Raw genomic sequence first — 19,397 nt, forward strand, 5'->3', positions numbered from 1 at the left:
AGCGCATTCCACTAACACACATTTGTTTAATCTCCTTTCCAAAGTGTTTTTAGACGGCGGAAACCCACGTGTGTGTGTGTGTTCATCTGGGCCTGTACTATCAGCACTGATACGGTTGTGTGGTCAGAAGGGGTGTGTTTCCCTGGAATGAACTGGAGGTTTTCTCCAAGTAGCCCAACACCAGTCCCTTCTGTTAAAGCTTATCAGAGAGACAGAGAAAAACGTGCAGGGAGCTGGATGTGAGCAGAGGAGATGATTCTCAGAGGAAAGTTTTGAGAGCCACTTGTGAATAAATGGAAAAGGAAGAGGAAGAGTAGTGGTAGATGTGGATGTGACTCCCTCTCTTCCTCTTTCTCCCTTTTCCAGAGGAGCTTGGACTGTTGCCGGGGGCAACCTCTGCTAGCGCTCCTATAAATACGCCTCTATAAATAGGAGTTGAGGAGAAAGGACAAGAGTGTATAAAAAGTGTGTGAGCAAGTGTACGCCACTGTGTGTGTGAGAGAGAGAGAGAGAGTGAACGAGGGAAGGAGGGGTGAGTGAGGGGAGGAGGCAGCATGCTGAGACAGTTACTAGAGAGAGCGGCGGAGAGAGGGATGGAGGGAGAACGTAGCGGAGGAGGGAGCGATGGCGTGATGACGCCGTGCGTGGCGTCAGAGTGATAAGAATAGAGGCGATGCGTGCAGTGCTGCTGAGACATCGCTTTTAATACCCACAATCACTCTCCTAGCACTCTGTGTGTGTGTGGGTGCTGGTATACGCACAGCATTATATAGAAATATTCTACTATAAAATGAATGGCCTGCATTTATATTTGGCTCCACTGATTTTATTTTATTTCAAAAGTTGTGTGCTAAATAAAACACATGCCCGAAGGAAGATAACATGTGTAGGATATGGCAAAACATATTTTAATAATTCACATCCTCCTCCAAACATTTGTTTTGCTTTAGACTTTAGAGAAATAAGATGCATTCCAAAACATACTCTTCGTGTCCTGGTCAATATCAAAGTCAGCACATTCTTGCCAGGAATGTCTTAAACGGATCATAAAAATGTGGCTTATAAAATAATAGAAGTTAATGCAGGAGAGATAATATAATAATAAGTGATATACCGTAATTTGTGCTGTATGTCAAATGGTTTGTAGAATATCAGTCCATCTAATTAAAAGTGGTGGGCAGCACAGGGGTGCAGCAGGTAGGTGTCGCAGTCACACACTGTCTGTGAGGAGTGTGGTGTGTTCTCTCTGTGTCTGCGTGGGTTTCCTCCGGGTGACTGTCTGTGAGGAGTGTGGTGTGTTCTCTCTGTGTCTGCGTGGGTTTCCTTCGGGTGAGTGTCTGTGAGGGGTGTGGTGTGTTCTCTCTGTGTCTGCGTGGGTTTCCTCCGGGTGACTGTCTGTGAGGAGTGTGGTGTGTTCTCTCTGTGTCTGCGTGGGTTTCCTCCGGGTGACTGTCTGTGAGGAGTGTGGTGTGTTCTCTCTGTGTCTGCGTGGGTTTCCTTCGGGTGAGTGTCTGTGAGGGGTGTGGTGTGTTCTCTCTGTGTCTGCGTGGGTTTCCTCCGGGTGACTGTCTGTGAGGAGTGTGGTGTGTTCTCCCTGTGTCTGCGTGGGTTTCCTCCGGGTGACTGTCTGTGAGGAGTGTGGTGTGTTCTCTCTGTGTCTGCGTGGGTTTCCTTCGGGTGAGTGTCTGTGAGGGGTGTGGTGTGTTCTCTCTGTGTCTGCGTGGGTTTCCTCCGGGTGACTGTCTGTGAGGAGTGTGGTGTGTTCTCTCTGTGTCTGCGTGGGTTTCCTCCGGGTGACTGTCTGTGAGGAGTGTGGTGTGTTCTCCCTGTGTCTGCGTGGGTTTCCTCCGGGTGACTGTCTGTGTGGAGTGTGGTGTGTTCTCTCTGTGTCTGCGTGGGTTTCCTCCAGGTGACTGTCTGTGAGGAGTGTGGTGTGTTCTCTGTGTGTCTGCGTGGGTTTCCTCCGGGTGACTGTCTGTGAAGAGTGTGGTGTGTTCTCTGTGTCCGCGTGGGTTTCCTCCGGCTGACTGTCTGTGAGGAGTGTGGTGTGTTCTCCCTGTGTCTGCGTGGGTTTCCTCCGGGTGACTGTCTGTGAGGAGTGTGGTGTGTTCTCCCTGTGTCCGCGTGGGTTTCCTCCGGGTGACTGTCTGTGAGGAGTGTGGTGTGTTCTCCCTGTGTCTGCGTGGGTTTCCTCCGGCTGACTGTCTGTGAGGAGTGTGGAGTGTTCTCTGTGTCTGCGTGGGTTTCCTCCGGGTGACTGTCTGTGAGGAGTGTGGTATGTTCTCTGTGTCTGCGTGGGTTTCCTCCGGGTGACTGTCTGTGAGGAGTGTGGTGTGTTCTCCCTGTGTCTGCGTGGGTTTCCTCCGGCTGACTGTCTGTGAGGAGTGTGGTGTGTTCTCCCTGTGTCTGCGTGGGTTTCCTCCGGCTGACTGTCTGTGAGGAGTGTGGAGTGTTCTCTCTGTGTCTGCGTGGGTTTCCTCCAGGTGACTGTCTGTGAGGAGTGTTCTCTGTGTCTGCGTGGGTTTCCTCTGGGTGACTGTCTGTGAGGAGTGTGGTATGTTCTCTCTGTGTCTGCGTGGGTTTCCTCCGGGTGACTGTCTGTGAGGAGTGTGGTGTGTTCTCTCTGTGTCTGCGTGGGTTTCCTCCGGGTGCTCCGGTTTCCTCCCACAGTCCAAAAACACACATTGGTAGGTGGATTGGAGACTCAAAAGTGTCCGTAGGTGTTAGTGTGTGAGTGTGTGTCGCCCTGTGAAGAACTGGCGCCCCCTACAGGGTGTATTCCTGCCTTGCGCCCAATGATTCCAGGTAGGCTCTGGACCCACCACGACACTGAAGTGGATAAGCGCTTACAGATAATGAATGAATGAATTAATAATTAAGTGTGTCTTATACATAAAGATATTTAGAGTGGTTTGATGTGAAATGCAGAGTTTTAGAAATATGGACTGTTGCATATATATTTAAACTGAAGTCAGTGACTGTTGATAATGTTTTGATCTTAGTTATTTAAATACATGGAGGAGTGGTACATGCAGGGTGTATTTTCCAACATGACCCACTAAAATGACACTAAAGACACATGTACGTTCATGTCTTTGTTCTAGACATTGCGATCCTTAGTTTGCCTTTATCACCACTGTAAATAATTGAGTTAAAACACTTCCCTATGAAAGGATCACTTCACTTTTTAATTTTGCTGCAGTAGCAGTGTCTATACTAGTTTTACACTAGATGTTGGAACACCACACTGAGAATTAGATGCCATCAAGAGCATTGGGAAAGTCAATTACTGATATATTCTTGATCCTAAATAATCATAACCTCATTGGATGTAGTTCTACTAGTTCTGGACGATACAGCCAACATTTATATAACGATATATTTCTAAATTTCACTCGAAATGATATATTTCTGTATATCAGTATAATATCAGTACAATATAAAAGCCACAGAAAACCTGCCCAGAATAAACAAGACACATGACATCATCTTCAAACATAAAACTCTTGGCTTTGTCAATATTAATATATTTAAATTAACTTTAAAATTGAGTGCTGAACTGACAACAGCGCCCAGTATTGGCCATCAGTCAGTAACAGATGCTGTAAATAATGTACACTGAAATATCGAAAATGTGTTTAAAAATCATCTCTCTGTTATTTTACATCGTGATATACATTGATATTGAATTATCATCCAGCCCCAAGTTCTAACAACTCAGTTTAATAGCTCAACATCCAAGTACTGGGTGATTTTATACCACTTGTAATATAAACTTCACGTGCAATGCTTTTCTGTGCAGATGCAATTTTATTGTTCCAGGATTTTAAAATAGTAGAAGTGCTGGATACATTTGGAGTCATAGTGTAGACAACACAGGCAATAAACAGTATTAATTAATTAAAAGCGCTTCATTAATCCATTCATTATCTGTAACCCTTATCCAGTTCAGGGTCGCGGTGGGTCCAGAGCCTACCTGGAATCATTGGGCGCAAGCCGGGAGTACACCCTGGAGGGGGCGCCAGTCCTTCACAGGGCGACACACACACACACATTCACTCACACCTACGGACACTTGAGTCGCCAATCCACCTACCCACGTGTTTTTTTGGACCGCGGGAGGAAACCAGAGCACCCGGAGGATACCCACGCAGACACAGGGAGAACACACCACACTCCTCACAGACAGTCACCCGGAGGAAACCCACGCAGACAAAGGGAGAAAACACCACACTCCTCACAGACAGTCACCCGAAGGAAACCAACGCTGACACAGTGAGAACACACCACACTCCTCACAGACAGTCACCCGGAGGAAACCCATGCAGACACAGTGAGAACACACCACACTCCTCACAGACAGTCACCCGGAGGAAACCCATGCAGACACAGGGAGAACACACCACACTCCTCACAAACAGTCACCCGAAGGAAACCCACGCAGACATAGAGACAACACACCACACTCCTCACAGACAGTCACCCGGAGGAAACCCACGCAGACACAGGGAGAACACACCCTGGAGGGGGCGCCAGTCCTTCACAGGGCGACACACACTCACCCATTCACTCACACCTACGGACAATTTTGAGTTACCAATCCACCTACCAACGTGTGTTTTTAAACCGTGGGAGGAAACCAGAGCATATGTTTCCACCTTACGTATTTTAAAGCAACTTAAAAGCAGAGAGGACGTATGTGTATGTATGTTTGTCTGGACAAAATCAGAGATGACCCACATGACCCTTGTGATGTAGGGATGAGTGGGTTGTGGTGATTGGAACTATGAGCCAGACAGACCTGGCATAAACAGAGAGAGAGAGGGAAGGAAGAGAGAGAGGTACATATATTTATACACAGGCCCAGGTGGATGACGTTAATGTGGTCTTGGCCGAGGAGGTCTGTCCTGCTGAGCTATCGCTCACACGGTCAGCAGCCTGCGCAGCCACTGTAGAAAAGAGCAGAGACACGAGGCGTTTACACAACTCACACCACTCCACCTGCAGTTATTAATAACCAACAATGTCCAGCTACTTCTCTTCAACTCCAGATTAGCTCTGTGTTCACTACAGAGATGACTGACAGAACTGACGGAGAGCCAGGATAGAACAGTTTGTGCTTTAGGAGCTGCCAGTTGCATCAACCCTCAGAAGCCAAGTGCTATTATTGTTGTTTTGCCATATTTTTGGCAATAACGATCTCCTGCTGTCTGAACTCTGCTGAGTTACACCATACAGCTCCATGTTTATAGTGCACTGTTTACACCTCGTCACCCAACTCCTTACTGTTATGACACTTACATCTGCATTGTGCTCTTTTTAGTCTGAAATCCTGTGATTACTGTTCTCAGTGATAATTACTGAGAGTTAAACTACCTCATGATTGTTTTATTTTTTAAAAGGTATAATGCCTATTGCCTTCCCTCATGAAAGATTGATGTGCATGCAATGTATATTTATTCATATTTGGCATATATTTTATAACTGTATACAATATCTCTGTATATTCCTTGTGTACTATTTACTTCATGATTAATAAAGACTCATCATAGCTTAATTATTTTAATTTAATAAATTATATAATCACCTATAGTTATAATTAGAGAAATAATTCTACATGTTAATATTACAATTATATTAAATACATACAGATAAACATTCATATCTGTACTGCCAATATTTTTCCTAACATTTTTATTTCCGTTGATAATATAGCAATATTTACACTAGATAACCTCAAGGATTCTCAAACCTCATAACTCCTGTTATAATCTTATCTTTTTCCTAATTTAACCAAAAATATACTGTTATATTAGGGTCTTTCTATATAAAGATGTATATATTTCATATTGGATGTAATATTACACACCATAGTTATGTTATATATATTCACATGGCTGTGTAAAAAAAAAAAAATCATGCATTAGAAAATGTTTTGATCGATCAAATTTCAAAATCCCTACGTTACAGAATCTCCACTCCTAAAACGACTCCCGCTCACAAGGTGCTTTAGTGAAGGGCAGACAAAGTGGGTTTGTTACAATGAAGAAACATTAAAGGCTAAGCACCACTTAATGGTCCTCCGTGAATATTTCACATTATTTTAGTTACTGACAGATATAAGTATGAATTAAAATGAAAATAGCAGCTTAATTTGCTTTAAAACTGACAATTTTATTAAATTGACGGAAAAACCCGAGCTCTCTACGGAAATCCTTGAACACGACCGTGACGTCACTGGTGGACAACAGCTGAACAACGCCGCGGTAAAACACCATTATGACTGACTGTTATGACAGTATCTAGCTAAATAACCAACATTATTCATGACAATAGCCTAGCAATAAGCTAAACTCAAATGTAGAGGTACTGTTATTCTTGTAAATGTGATCGAAGTCGAACTCGAATTCATCCGACACTATAAACCTCCGTAACGCAGCTACGTAGCCGAGTATAATCTGAGCACCGAGTTTAGCGAGTCAAGCTAACGTTAACTAACACCAACTAAAACAGGCGAAGTGAGTGTCCTTACCCTGTTTACCTCCATGTTACAGAGGCTCTTGAACACCTTTCGTTGGTGTCCTTACATGCCCATATTGTTGGAAAAGCGCCAGTGAAATGAGCTACAGATAACGGAGTGAGCGGATGGTCCTTTCCAAAGTGCCCGTTTAAAGTTGACAAATTTAGTCCATTTTCTGGATATTTTGGGATCTTTGGGCCATTTGTTCACAGATGTCCCACTGTACATTGAATGATTGCAGCCACAAACAACACACCTTTTCCTCATTTTGCATTAAATTAAGTGCAGCTTCTAGAGTTGTTGTCCACCATCTACGTCACAGGCAAGACGCCTATTAGAGTCTCCCAGTCACGGTTGGGGGGGGGGGGGGGGGGGCAACGGTCTTTTAAACCTTATTCCTTCAATTAGTAAGAAATAACATGTTTACTGACTATCAATAAACACAAGTTAGGAACTCAACCACTGTATTTATTTGTTTGACACTTTCATAGAGCTGCTGCTTAGCCTTTAAGAATAGTAGAGAGAAGCAGGGAAGCTTTGGTACAGGAAAAGAGGATAATAGCTTTAGCACAGTGGTGTATCAGGTCTTACTTCATTTATTCCTCTGCTCTTCACCTCAGGGCTGCTCTCGGATTCAAACAAAGCTGAGAAGAAGAACATGTGACAGTCAACTTCCTTCAATTGCTCCAATTAACATGTTTACACTCACGCTGTATTTCTGTGCTAGTGACATAAACGCTACGCATATCTACGCCATGTCGTAAAAACACTCTACACACGTACTGACAACACACTGAGGCACGTGGAGATAACACCAAAGTACGTCAGGTGATACATGACCAGGTTTTTACATATGTCACTGTTGTCTGTCTAATCTCAGGTGTCGTAAATGAAGCTCGCCTCTAAAACTAATTGAGTTAGAGTTTGATTTCTGGTCAGTGCTTTGTAAATTGTTTAATGACACTATGAGAAATTCTGACAAGTAATAAATCTTGTATGACTTCCATGCACTCATATCATGATACAGCAGTATCTAACGCACATATTTTCAGAGAAGTGCTGATTTCCAGTAGAGATTCAACAGGGACTGTATCCACTGTTATGTTAGACATAGCTATAGTGACCTACGATTGTCTAATCATCATTTAAATAATAAACTAATCCCCAGGTCAATTCCTCTAGTTTCCTTTATTTTTAGTACATTATGATGGTCTCACTAACAAGCAACCTGAAGTATGAACTCAAGGGTTAAAAAAACCCTTCTGTTTGGAGCCACGTTCTCAGTAAAAACTTGGTGTTACATCAGACAGTCTTGCAGGAACCCGTGTGCCGCTGTTTGGATTGTGTAATGCAGCTGGGGACAGAGCGGTAATGAAGAGGCTTACCCACAAGGACCTTCAGCCTGGTGACACAAGAGACAAAGCTAGGGAAGAACAGGTGCTGCTCTCCGGAGCCAAACCTCTCCCACAGCATCTGCAGAATGCCATTATCACACTGCACACCTGAGAGAGAGAGCCAGGGAGAGAGAGAGGGGGGGGGGTTTCAGAATGCAGGGAGGAATCGGATAAAGTGAAATACGTATATATAATACATATTCAACATAGGGCGGCACGGTGGCGCAGCAGGTAGTGTCTCTGTCACAGCTCCAGGGTCCTGGAGGTTGCGGGTTCAAGTCCTGCTCCGGGTGACTGTCTGTGAGGAGTGTGGTGTGTTCTCCCTGTGTCTGCGTGGGTGTCCTCCGGGTGACTGTCTGTGAGAAGTGTGGTGTGTTCTCCCTGTGTCTGCGTGGGTTTCCTCCGGGTGACTGTCTGTGAGGAGTGTGGTGTGTTCTCCCTGTGTCTGCGTGGGTTTCCTCCGGGTGACTGTCTGTGAGGAGTGTGGTGTGTTCTCCCTGTGTCTGCGTGGGTTTCCTCCGGGTGACTGTCTGTGAGGAGTGTGGTGTGTTCTCCCTGTGTCTGCGTGGGTTTCCCCCGGGTGACTGTCTGTGTGGTGTGTTCTCCCTGTGTCTGTGTGGGTTTCCCCCGGGTGACTGTCTGTGAGGAGTGTGGTGTGTTCTCCCTGTGTCTGCGTGGGTTTCCTCCGGGTGACAGTCTGTGAGGAGTGTGGTGTGTTCTCCCTGTGTCTGCGTGGGTTTCCTCCGGGTGCTCCGTTTTCCTCCCACAGTCCAAAAAAAACACACGTGGGTAAGTGGATTGGCGACTTAAAAGTGTCCATAGGTGTGAGTGTGTGTGTTGCCGTGTGAAGGACTGGCGCCCCCTCCAGGGTGTATTCCTGCCTTGCGCCCAATGATTCCAAATAGGCTCTGGACCCACCGTGACCCTGAACTGGATAAGGGTTACAGATAATGGATGGATGGATATTCAACATATCAAACAGGCACATGAACTAACATTTTATAAGGCAATTATTGCTGTGTGTGTGTGTGCATGCATGTTGTGGCTCTACCTGCTGCTTTAAGAGCTTCACTGAGTTCAAATGGATCCATGCTTCCTGATGAATCCTCATCATACTTGAGAAAGATTGACTGGAATAGAAAAAAAACCATTATATATACACACACACACAGTAATGTTTCCATTGCCAACAAAGAGCAGTGTGTTCCAAGCTGTTCTTACTATGGAGAACTATTGGAATATAGTAAGTCGCTTCATGAGTGCAGCTTTAGAGGTCTAAAGCGGAGGAGGCTATTTGTTTGGCTTCAATTTACCATACTTTATTAGGCCTGAAATGACTGGAGTTCACAGAGAGGACACAGACAAAGAGACCACAGCAGTCGTTTTCTTTCCAAATTATGTCAAATTCGCACAACAAATGCACTGCCGTAATACAAATGGTTTGTGTAAAAGAGACACCTTGTGTTATAGACATGATTTGTGTTTGTTTACCTGCAGGTTACGAAGTGAAGACAGGATCTTCTGGGCTTGATCCCGACTCAGCCTTCCTCTACCTTCAGTCTACACACACACACACACTCAGGAATACTAACTGACAGACTGAGTACAGCCGGAAATTATCAAGAAAGAAAGAAAGAAAGACTTAAGATGCTCAACTGGAGGAAGAACATAAAGTGAGAGAATACAAAGAACACTTTACACAGGATACATCTTCCCCAAAGATCAGCTGTCTGCAGGTCTCCAGAGGAAGATGATAGTCTTTCTCCAGCACTGGAACAACACAGAGAACAGTCTGAGGTTTAACAGAACAAAATACAACTGGACACAGGACAATACTGCAGAGAATTACACAACAAACAACACAATAATACACATTTAGCATAGTGTAAATACCAATGCAACACACGACTGTAGAGAGAGTTACAAATCAAACACAGCACTGCACTACACTACACTACAGTGAGAGTCCCACAGCAGATGGTCCTAATAAAGAGTGAAGCCGGGTGTTTGAGTTCATGAACCTGGAGAAGAAAATGGCAACAACACATTTCAACACAATCCCTCCACCTAGTGGCCATTTCCGGTACCTCTTTTTACATCAGGACTAACGTGCTTCTTTCAGGGGAAAGTACAAGTTTGGGGATTTTACCTCAGGTGACATTATTTGTTGTTTTTCTTAGTAGCAAAACTAGTTCACAGTAGTACACTGCAAAAAATTAAATCTAAACAAGTAAAGTGTACTTAAATTTAGTCTAAATATCTAGTGTTACTCATTTGGAAATTGTAGTAAGAATATAATAAGATTATTCAACTTGTTCAACTTATTTTTTACCTGTTTTAAATACTTTTATCTACAGAAAGTGTCTTATTCCATTGGCAGATATTTATTCTTATTGTTTTTCTTTTTTTTTTTTATTCAAGAAATAACATAAAATGATGCTTAAAAGAAGCAAAAATATCTGCCAATGGATTAAGACACTTTCTGTAGATAAAAGTATTTAAAACAGGTAAAAAATAAGTTGAACAAGTTGAATAATCTTATTATATTCTTACTACAATTTCCAAATTGTAGTTAGACAATTGATGTAATAGACTAAATTTAAGTCAATTTTACTTGTTTAGAATTCGGGCGGCACGGTGGCGCAGCAGGTAGTGTCACAGTGACACAGCTCCAGGGAGCTGGAGGTTGTGGGTTCAAGTCCTGCTCCGGGTGACTGTCTGGGAGGAGTGTGGTGTGTTCTCTCTGTGTCTGCGTAGGTTTCCTCCGGGTGACTGTGAGGAGTGTGGTGTGTTCTCTCTGTGTCTGTGTGGGTTTCCTCCCACGGTCCAAAAACACACGTTGGTAGGTGGATTGGAGACTCAAAAGTGCCCGTAGGTGTGAGTGAATGTGTGTGTAGCCCTGTGAAGGACTGGCGCCCCCTCCAGGGTGTATTCCTGCCTTGCGCCCAATGATTCCAGGTAGGCTCTGAACCCACCGCGACCCTGAACTGGATAAGGGTTACAAACAATGGATGGATGGATGTTTGGATTTCATTTTTTGCAGTGTAGTACTCAAGTAAATGCACAGTTTCTATTTATTTCCTGTGAGAAAGTTCAAATCTTCCATATGTTCCATACTATTTGCACATGCCTCACTGTATTGTTTATGTTTGTTTGAACCAGTATACAGTACCTGTGCATGAAAATGTCCATGTGTGTCCTCTGTAGTGGGATCTTTTCTTTTATTTTGATTTTTTTATTTTATTCAAAAGCAAATGTAAAATACTAAAGTCTGCATAGTGATTTAAATAAGTACATTTTCCTTACCTGTGTTCACCAGCTTCATGAACTCCAAAGCGCCCAGTTTGTCATCCTGAGAAAACATTGTAAATACAGTTTCAGAGACGGATGTTATGTAAGTACATGTCTTAATTTGTGATTAATACACCTTAATGGGACATCAGTTAAGAGAATCCTTACAAGTAAGACTCATTTTCAAAGACAGAATCTAGATGTCTTAAGAGTTTAATGCATCCAAAACCAGCTTCAGTGAAAAGGCACAACACATAAGACCTTATTTTAACTTAAAATGTATCATTCCTCTCGGTGAAGTGTCCATACAAGTCAATGTGAGGCAAAAAATAAAAAATACAAATCGGTCATATCAGTTAGGGTGTCCAGACGTCCTCTTTTACCCGGACATGTCCTCTTTTTTAGACTTAAAAAAATGTCCGGGCGGAATTTCACAAACATCCGGCATTTTGTTTTTCTAGAGCTTACATAAAACTTCGAGAAGTTTCTTTCACAAACTAGTCCCGCCCTCCCCTACTCCGATTGGTTCGCTTGAGTGAGAAGGGGGCGTGGTGAAGTAGCTTAAAATCTTCTGATTGGACGGTCTGACTGGAGAGCTACCGTTATTGGTCTGCACGTCAGTAGTCGTCCAAACCCCCCCCCCCCCCCCCCACCACCACCACTCGTACATTCACAGAGACTTTTATTCTGGAAAACACACTAATACAAATATTACCAACAACTATGAGAGATATAATAATGAGTATAAACCTGATATAAAATGATTAAATGCTGAAAATGTTGACACTGTGCTGGATTTAAATTATTTACTAATCTTATTTATAAAGAATAACAAAAAGAACCTAATGAAGGAAAAAAATGTAACTTGCACTGTGAGTGGAAAAGTGCTAAAATGTGGTATTTTGTCTAAAATTCTGTTTAATCACCAGCGGTTCCGCCCAGAAAACTCTATGTAAAACACTAGTGGACCTCCAACTTTGCCCTAAGTGGGACAACAGTGGTCTGCCATCTCCTTGTTGTCAGGGATATTACAAACAACACTGTGTAGTTTTACACATGATGTAAAGAAAAGTGTTGGTAGCTAATGCACATCTCACTGAACTGAACTATACAAAAATGTTCAGAAAACAACATTTACAAATATTTTATTCCAAACATTATAGGATGCCTCAGTGGACCAGTGAATTTCTGAATGCTTACTGATGCAGCCTCTTCATCAAACAACTTCTCCACCGTCGTCTGATCTTCAGGAAGTGGTGGCGCTGACATCACAGTCTTCAAGAGAAAAAGGAAAAATTAAAACAAAGGCAATTTTAGCTTTTGAGGAAATGAAGTAGTAACTGCACTGATTTCTTATGTACAACTCACCCACCATATTAATAGCAGTTGGGCAGGTGCTATCACGGACTCTGTAAACACAGATAATTAAGAATGCGTTTACACATTTCTGTTAAATTCTAAAAAAACTGTTTAAGTTGGAAAGCTTCAGTACAGTTCTTTGGGATCATTACTTAATTTGCATTTTAAAAGTTAATAATGAATCAAATCATTAAAACATGGAACAACTCAGGTGTGAAAATGTATATAAAAATATATAAATATTAATAATAATAATAATAATAAGAGGTTGCCTCTGTGTTGCTGCGTACCCCAAAGTGTTTCCTTTCTTGGCATAGATGCGGAGGAAGAAGTCCCCCTGCATGTTGGATCTCTGTGTGGTTGCCAGGATGACATAGTGTCCAGGGTCCAGGTGAACCTTCCTCCACACAGCCCTTGTGTTCTTGTACGGTCCCGAGCGGCTCACCAGGGGGTTAACACTGAAAAACTGTTGATTAAAGGACCCAGTGCTGTCCTGCAACTGTGGAGGCAGAGATGGAACACAGGGAACATAAAACCAACCGTTCTGTCTGCGTTTGTGCCATGAGAAACCTAGGCTTCCTGAAAGCATTGTTTGAAACTATTTATCTGGGAATTAAATGTGCCTTTGCTGTAAGAAGCCCTATATATAATGTGAGAATAATGGCTAGTAAATACATTCATTCATTCATTATCTCTAACCCTTATCCAGTTCAGGGTCACGGTGGGTCCAGAGCCTACCTGGAATCATTGGGCGCAAGGCAGGAATACACCCTGGAGGGGGCGCCAGTCCTTCACAGGGCAACACAGACACACACACACACTCACACCTATGGACACTTTTGAGTTGCCAATCCACCTACCAACGTATGTTTTTGGACTGTGGGAGGAAACCAGAGCACCCGGAGGAAACCCACGCAGACACAGAGAGAACACACCACACTCCTCACAGACAGTCACCCGAAGGAAACCCACACAGACACAGGGAGAACACACCACACTCCTCACAGACAGTCACCCGGAGGAAACCCACGCAGACACAGGGAGAACACACCACACTCCTCACAGACAGTCACCCGGAGCGGGACTCAAACCCACAACCTCCAGGTCCCTGGAGCTGTGTGACCGTGACACCTACCTGCTGCATCACTGTGTCGCCTGCTAGTTAATACAGATACAGTAAAACTAACTAATACAGAATGCTTAGTATGACCCTAAGATTCCTTTATATTCTAAGTGCAATCCAGATAATACATGGTTTTGTTAAAGGTGAATTCCAGTGATTTTTCAAAATTTTTACACAATTAAATAGTTTAGATGTAAATAAAGTCACCCCTGGTTTGATGAGAAATGCTCTCTTCTCAAAAGAATATGAATTATCAACAGTGGTGTTGTTACCAGTGGTGGTGTCTAAAAGCTACATTCCACAATGTTATTATACAGATCGGCTACAAATACGTCTCCTGATGCCTGAGACAATTTAATAGTTTTGAAATATGCTTTTCATTTATCATAAAAATATATATTCAGTGTTATTTGAATTGATTTTACATAATATATATATATAAAAAAACACATTAATAAATGTACTCACCTCTGGAGGGACCTTAAAACATCAAACAGGAAAAGAAAGAAAGACAATAAATTTAGTATGTGTGTGAGTTTTAATAATATGAATATTCTAAATATTTTCCACTGCACTTTTTAAAATTGTGATTCCAAATTGGGCTCCTAAACACTTTAGCTTTTTAATAGACTGAGGATTGTTGATGAGTTTTCTACGAATAAGTCCACATTATTCAGAGAGCCTTCATCAATTAAAGAGATCATTCACTCATTCATTATCTGTAACCGCTTATCCAGTTCAGGGTCACGGTGGGTCCAGAGCCTACCTGGAATCATTGGGCGCAAGGTGGGAATACACCCTGGAGGGGGCGCCAGTCCTTCACAGGGCAACACAGACACACACATTCACTCACACACTCACACCTACGGACACTTTTTTTTTTGAGTCGCCAATCTGGCGACTGGAGCACCCAGAGGAAACCCACGCAGACACAGGGAGAACACACCACACTCCTCACAGACAGTCACCCGGAGGAAACCCACACAGACACAGGGAGAACACACCACACAATACGTTGTGAATGATCACAGACAGTCACCCGGAGAAGGAATCGAACCCACAACCTCCAGGTCTGTGTGACTGTGACACTACCTGCTGCGCCACCGTGCCGCCCCAATTAAAGATGTGTTTCTAGAAACTAATGTCCTAGATAATAATCATTACGAACCTTTTCGTTGTAGGGTATTCCTTCCTGTCTATAACACGGTACTGTAAACGACCAAGTCTTTTCTGAAGAAGAGATAGAGACTGTGTGGCTCTCACCTTGAAGATGTGGAAGGCGATGTAGAGGAAGTTGGTTCTGTCTTTCTGTCTGCGATCCTTCTGCAGAAGCTCCACCAGCACAGTGCACTTCTTCATCTTCTCTTTCAGTTTATCTGTCACACTCTTTACAACAACATCTGCATCGTCATCAGCGACATCTACATCATCATCATAAACCTCCACATCCTCCACATCCTGCTGGGACAGCACGAGGTGGAACTGAGGGTTCTTCCAAAACGTCTCTGTACGGCAACAGCACGCAATTAACAATTCAAATGGTAATGTCTCTAAAGCCACATCACAATACGTTGTGAATGATCTGCGTGCTCATGTAGAGCAATAGTTAAAGGCTTTATTCATACAGTAATATCAATGATGTAATATGACCATTACCACTCGTTTATTCACACACTCACTTGGGTATTTTCTGCTGCCACCTGCAGAGCACATGGGGATCCATGATCCTTTGTGGGAGGTCAAGGTCCAGTCGGATGCACCGCTGGCATCACTGTCTTCTCCAGTGTCAGATTCAGGATTCACACTGCACAACTCCACTGTATCAAACAGCCTACAGAAATCCTCCACCCCAATCCTACACACACACACACACACACACACACACACACACACACACACACACACACACACACACACACACACACACACACACAAACAGCTATGAGCCGTGAACATACATAAACATCAATCAAGGCTTATTCCAACAAGCATCAGTTGTTATAGAAGCTGCTTTTATGGTTTCACCCTGGAAAGTGTATTGATTATTTATGATGTTCATTCGGTTAAAGGGCTTATGTTGATGTCAGGCAGCAATATGACCGATAACTTAAAGCAAACTCTTACTTTGAACAAGAGCCAAGAGAAACTAGGCAAGCCTAGTTTTGCTGGACTGCCATTAGCCATACAGCCATTGTCACCGAGGTGTTTCTGGTTTTTCAAAAACAGGAAAAGCCCAAAATACATCCCCTTGTCATTGTAAGGTCTGAAGAAGCTTTGGTGCTTCATATCAATGTCTTTGTTTCCATGTGGTATTTATTCAGTGGATGTGTTGTACGGAAAATATGGAGGACCGGTAATAAATGCAGAAATGAAAAAGGAAAAAAGGCAGTGACATCAGTGTTTTTCTTCTTCATTTTATTTAAAAATAAACACTAGATGATCTTCCACCAAAGACCAAAAACATTTTGTTGATTTTAAGAATTACAATTACACATTTTTCCAGTGTGACAGGTTAAAGCATGTGACGTTTAATGTGGCTGTGTGCAGCTCTACAGAGTTTAATAAACACACTAACGCCACAAAATGTGTCCCCACCACTTCCCTTTATGATATTTCAGGCAAAGACACAAACTCACATCAATTAAGACAAATTTGCAGACAGTCACCCGGAGGAAACCCACACAGACACAGGGAGAACACACCACACTCCTCACAGACAGTCACCCGGAGGAAACCCACGCAGACACAGAGAGAACACACCACACTCCTCACAGACAGTCACCCGGAGGAAACCCACGCAGACACAGGGAGAACACACCACACTCCTCACAGACAGTCACCCGGAGGAAACCCACGCAGACACAGGGAGAACACACCACACTCCTCACAGACAGTCACCCGGAGGAAACCCACGCAGACACAGAGAGAACACACCACACTCCTCACAGACAGTCACCCGGAGGAAACCCACGCAGACACATGGAGAACACACCACACTCCTCACAGACAGTCACCCGGAGGAAACCCACGCAGACACATGGAGAACACACCACACTCCTCACAGACAGTCACCCAGAGCGGGACTCAAACCCACAACCTCCAGGTCCCTGGAGCTGTGTGACTGTGACATACACCTGCTGCGCCACCATGCCGCCCCAATTATGGAAATATTAATAACTTAAAGGAAATGGTTACAATGCAGGTAAGTCAGTGTGTCACATTGGTTGATCTTTTATTGTATGAAGGAAGGTTTATGTGAAGAGCACATACCAAAATTCTCCATCCTCCTCAATGTTCAAGCGGATTCTTTTCTTCTCAGCACTGTCTATGCCATCCCAGTCTTTACACCTGTCCAGACATAAATACATTTTTATATACACTGTCAGTATGCCTACACACACACACACACACACACACACACATGCAAAAAATGAGAAATGAAACATTTCTCACTTATCACTCCAGGGTCCACAGAACTCCACAAATCCCCAGGGATTCCGCAGCCTCAGCAACAACACCTCCTCAGCGTTCCTGTGAACCTTCGCACACACATTTTTGTCATATAAATACCACCTAAAAGGGGTATCCTTTTTATTTCATTTATTTATGTAACCAGGTGTTTTACCGTATCCGTGGCAGTGATGGCATAGGCGTGACCTCTGACCAGCCCCTCTGCTGTCACTGTGCCAATCTCTTTCACATTTTTGGCCTGCACTCAGAGAGATGCACACATTCATCTACACTTTAATGACTTCAAAGACAAAGCACTCAGAGCACATACAAATAATAGATTAGTCACAGCACACGGTACATGTACAAGAAGTATGTTACTGTGAACCTGAATGAAGCAGCTGAGCAGGCTTCCTCTTCCCAGTGCAGCAGTGAGCATTCTCCAAAGCACAGGGGGAGTGCGGGAGGAAATGGGACGAGAGTAGGCGATGCCCCCAGTGAAATCTTCCATTCCTTCTGAAATGTTACCCCCTTTCAGACTGCTGTAAGAGCCAATCAGCCTGGATATTCACACACAAACCATAAGGTAAATAATGTGCAGGCTAATCTCTTAGTCTAGATAAGTATGAACTAGAAGCATCATCCATAACTTTTAGCACTGACTCTTAAAAGTTTCTAAAATAGCCACTTGTCGTTCGAGATTTCACTGACGTACAGAAATTGTGTAGGATTTCTACAGTAATCTGTTTACATGCAGTCAGACTGGAAAAGCATCCTGATGAAGCAGCGTGAAGCTATGGCACTGCTGCTCCTTATCCCACACACTCACACACAGTCATGCACACATATGCTGAGACTGACTTGGCGTAAGCCTTCTCCACAAGGGCGCTCCAGAACTCATTGTTGGTCCGGGAGTAACTGAAGAGCAGACGGCCTCCTCGCACGGGCAGCCGGTCATCCACCACCACCTCCACCCACTCACCATACTGCCAGAACTGAGGGATGGACAGACAGAGAGAGAGAGAGAGAGAGAAAGAATATGGGGGTGGGGGACTGTGTCAGTTCACTACAAGAGGAAACATAAGTCAGGAAACAGTCTCATTCTTAAAATGTTTTGTTTGTTTGTTTATTTTACGATTACTTACAGTGGAGCTGAGGCTATTAAAAATTAAAGTCACCCAAAAACTAATGTCAGCCCTACATTTCTCCCCCATTATAAGATTTAGACTTTTATTTTTACATGTTTACAGTCTGTTTTGCTGCGACTTGGTGGAGGGTACTGAATATTTCCCTGACGTCTTTTGAGTCACCAATCCACCTACCAACGTGTGTTTTTGGACTCTGGGAGGAAACTGGAGCACCCGGAGGAAACCCACACAGACACAGAGAGAACACACCACACTCCTCACAGACAGTCACCCGGAGGAAACCCACGCAGACACAGGGAGAACACACCACACTCCTCACAGTCACCCGGAGGAAACCCACGCAGACACGAGGAGAACACACCACACTCCTCACAGACAGTCACCCAGAGGAAACCCATGCAGACACAGGGAGAACACTCCACACTCCTCACAGACAGTCACCCGGAGGAAACCCACGCTGACACAGAGAGAACACACCACACTCCTCACAGACAGTCACCCGGAGGAAACCCACGCAGACACGGGGAGAACACACCACACTCCTCACAGACAGTCACCCAGAGGAAACCCACGCAGACACGGGGAGAACACACCACACTCCTCACAGACAGTCACCTGGAGGAATCCCACGCAAACACAGAGAGAACACACCACACTCCTCACAGACAGTCACCCGGAGGAAACCCATGCAGACACGGGGAGAACACACCACACACCTCACAGACAGTCACCCGGAGGAAACCCACGCAGACACAGAGAGAACACACAACACTTTTCACAGACAGTCACCCGGAGGAAACCCATGCAGACACAGGGAGAACACACCACACTCCTCACAGACAGTCACCCAGAGGAAACCCACACAGACACAGGGAGAACACACCACACTCCTCACAGACAGTCACCCAGAGGAAACCCACCCAGACACAGGGAGAACACACCACACTCCTCACAGACAGTCACCCGAAGCGGGAGTCGAACCCACAACCTCCAGGTCCCTGGAGCTGTGACAGAGACACTACCTGCTGCATCACTGTGCCGCCCTGTTATAAAAATGCGAGGGATGTATTAATGTGATTTCAAGATATAAAGCAGATCATTTGCTTGTTTTG

General features: G+C 44.0%; 1 protein-coding gene across 1 annotated transcript in view; it reads right to left on the reverse strand.

Moving 5' to 3' along the window:
- Positions 1-2,848: 2,848 nt before the first annotated feature.
- The window catches only part of capn12 (calpain 12), a 26,858-nt gene continuing 10,309 nt past the window's right edge, over positions 2,849-19,397 (reverse strand). The window contains exons 4-21 of the mRNA XM_066685041.1: positions 17,999-18,132; positions 17,526-17,697; positions 17,313-17,396; positions 17,141-17,226; positions 16,958-17,035; positions 15,367-15,542; positions 14,951-15,192; positions 14,156-14,167; positions 12,855-13,063; positions 12,578-12,614; positions 12,406-12,480; positions 11,221-11,266; positions 9,623-9,684; positions 9,406-9,474; positions 8,966-9,044; positions 7,906-8,022; positions 7,112-7,164; positions 2,849-4,949 (exon numbers count right to left, since the gene is read on the reverse strand). Of these exons, the coding sequence (XP_066541138.1) occupies positions 4,923-4,949; positions 7,112-7,164; positions 7,906-8,022; positions 8,966-9,044; positions 9,406-9,474; positions 9,623-9,684; positions 11,221-11,266; positions 12,406-12,480; positions 12,578-12,614; positions 12,855-13,063; positions 14,156-14,167; positions 14,951-15,192; positions 15,367-15,542; positions 16,958-17,035; positions 17,141-17,226; positions 17,313-17,396; positions 17,526-17,697; positions 17,999-18,132 (1,758 nt within the window). The 3' untranslated portion in view covers positions 2,849-4,922. The remainder of the gene's footprint in view (positions 4,950-7,111; positions 7,165-7,905; positions 8,023-8,965; positions 9,045-9,405; positions 9,475-9,622; positions 9,685-11,220; positions 11,267-12,405; positions 12,481-12,577; positions 12,615-12,854; positions 13,064-14,155; positions 14,168-14,950; positions 15,193-15,366; positions 15,543-16,957; positions 17,036-17,140; positions 17,227-17,312; positions 17,397-17,525; positions 17,698-17,998; positions 18,133-19,397) is intronic.

This window comes from Hoplias malabaricus, chromosome 11 (assembly GCF_029633855.1).
Source record: "Hoplias malabaricus isolate fHopMal1 chromosome 11, fHopMal1.hap1, whole genome shotgun sequence".
NCBI classification, from domain to species: Eukaryota; Metazoa; Chordata; class Actinopteri; order Characiformes; family Erythrinidae; genus Hoplias; species Hoplias malabaricus.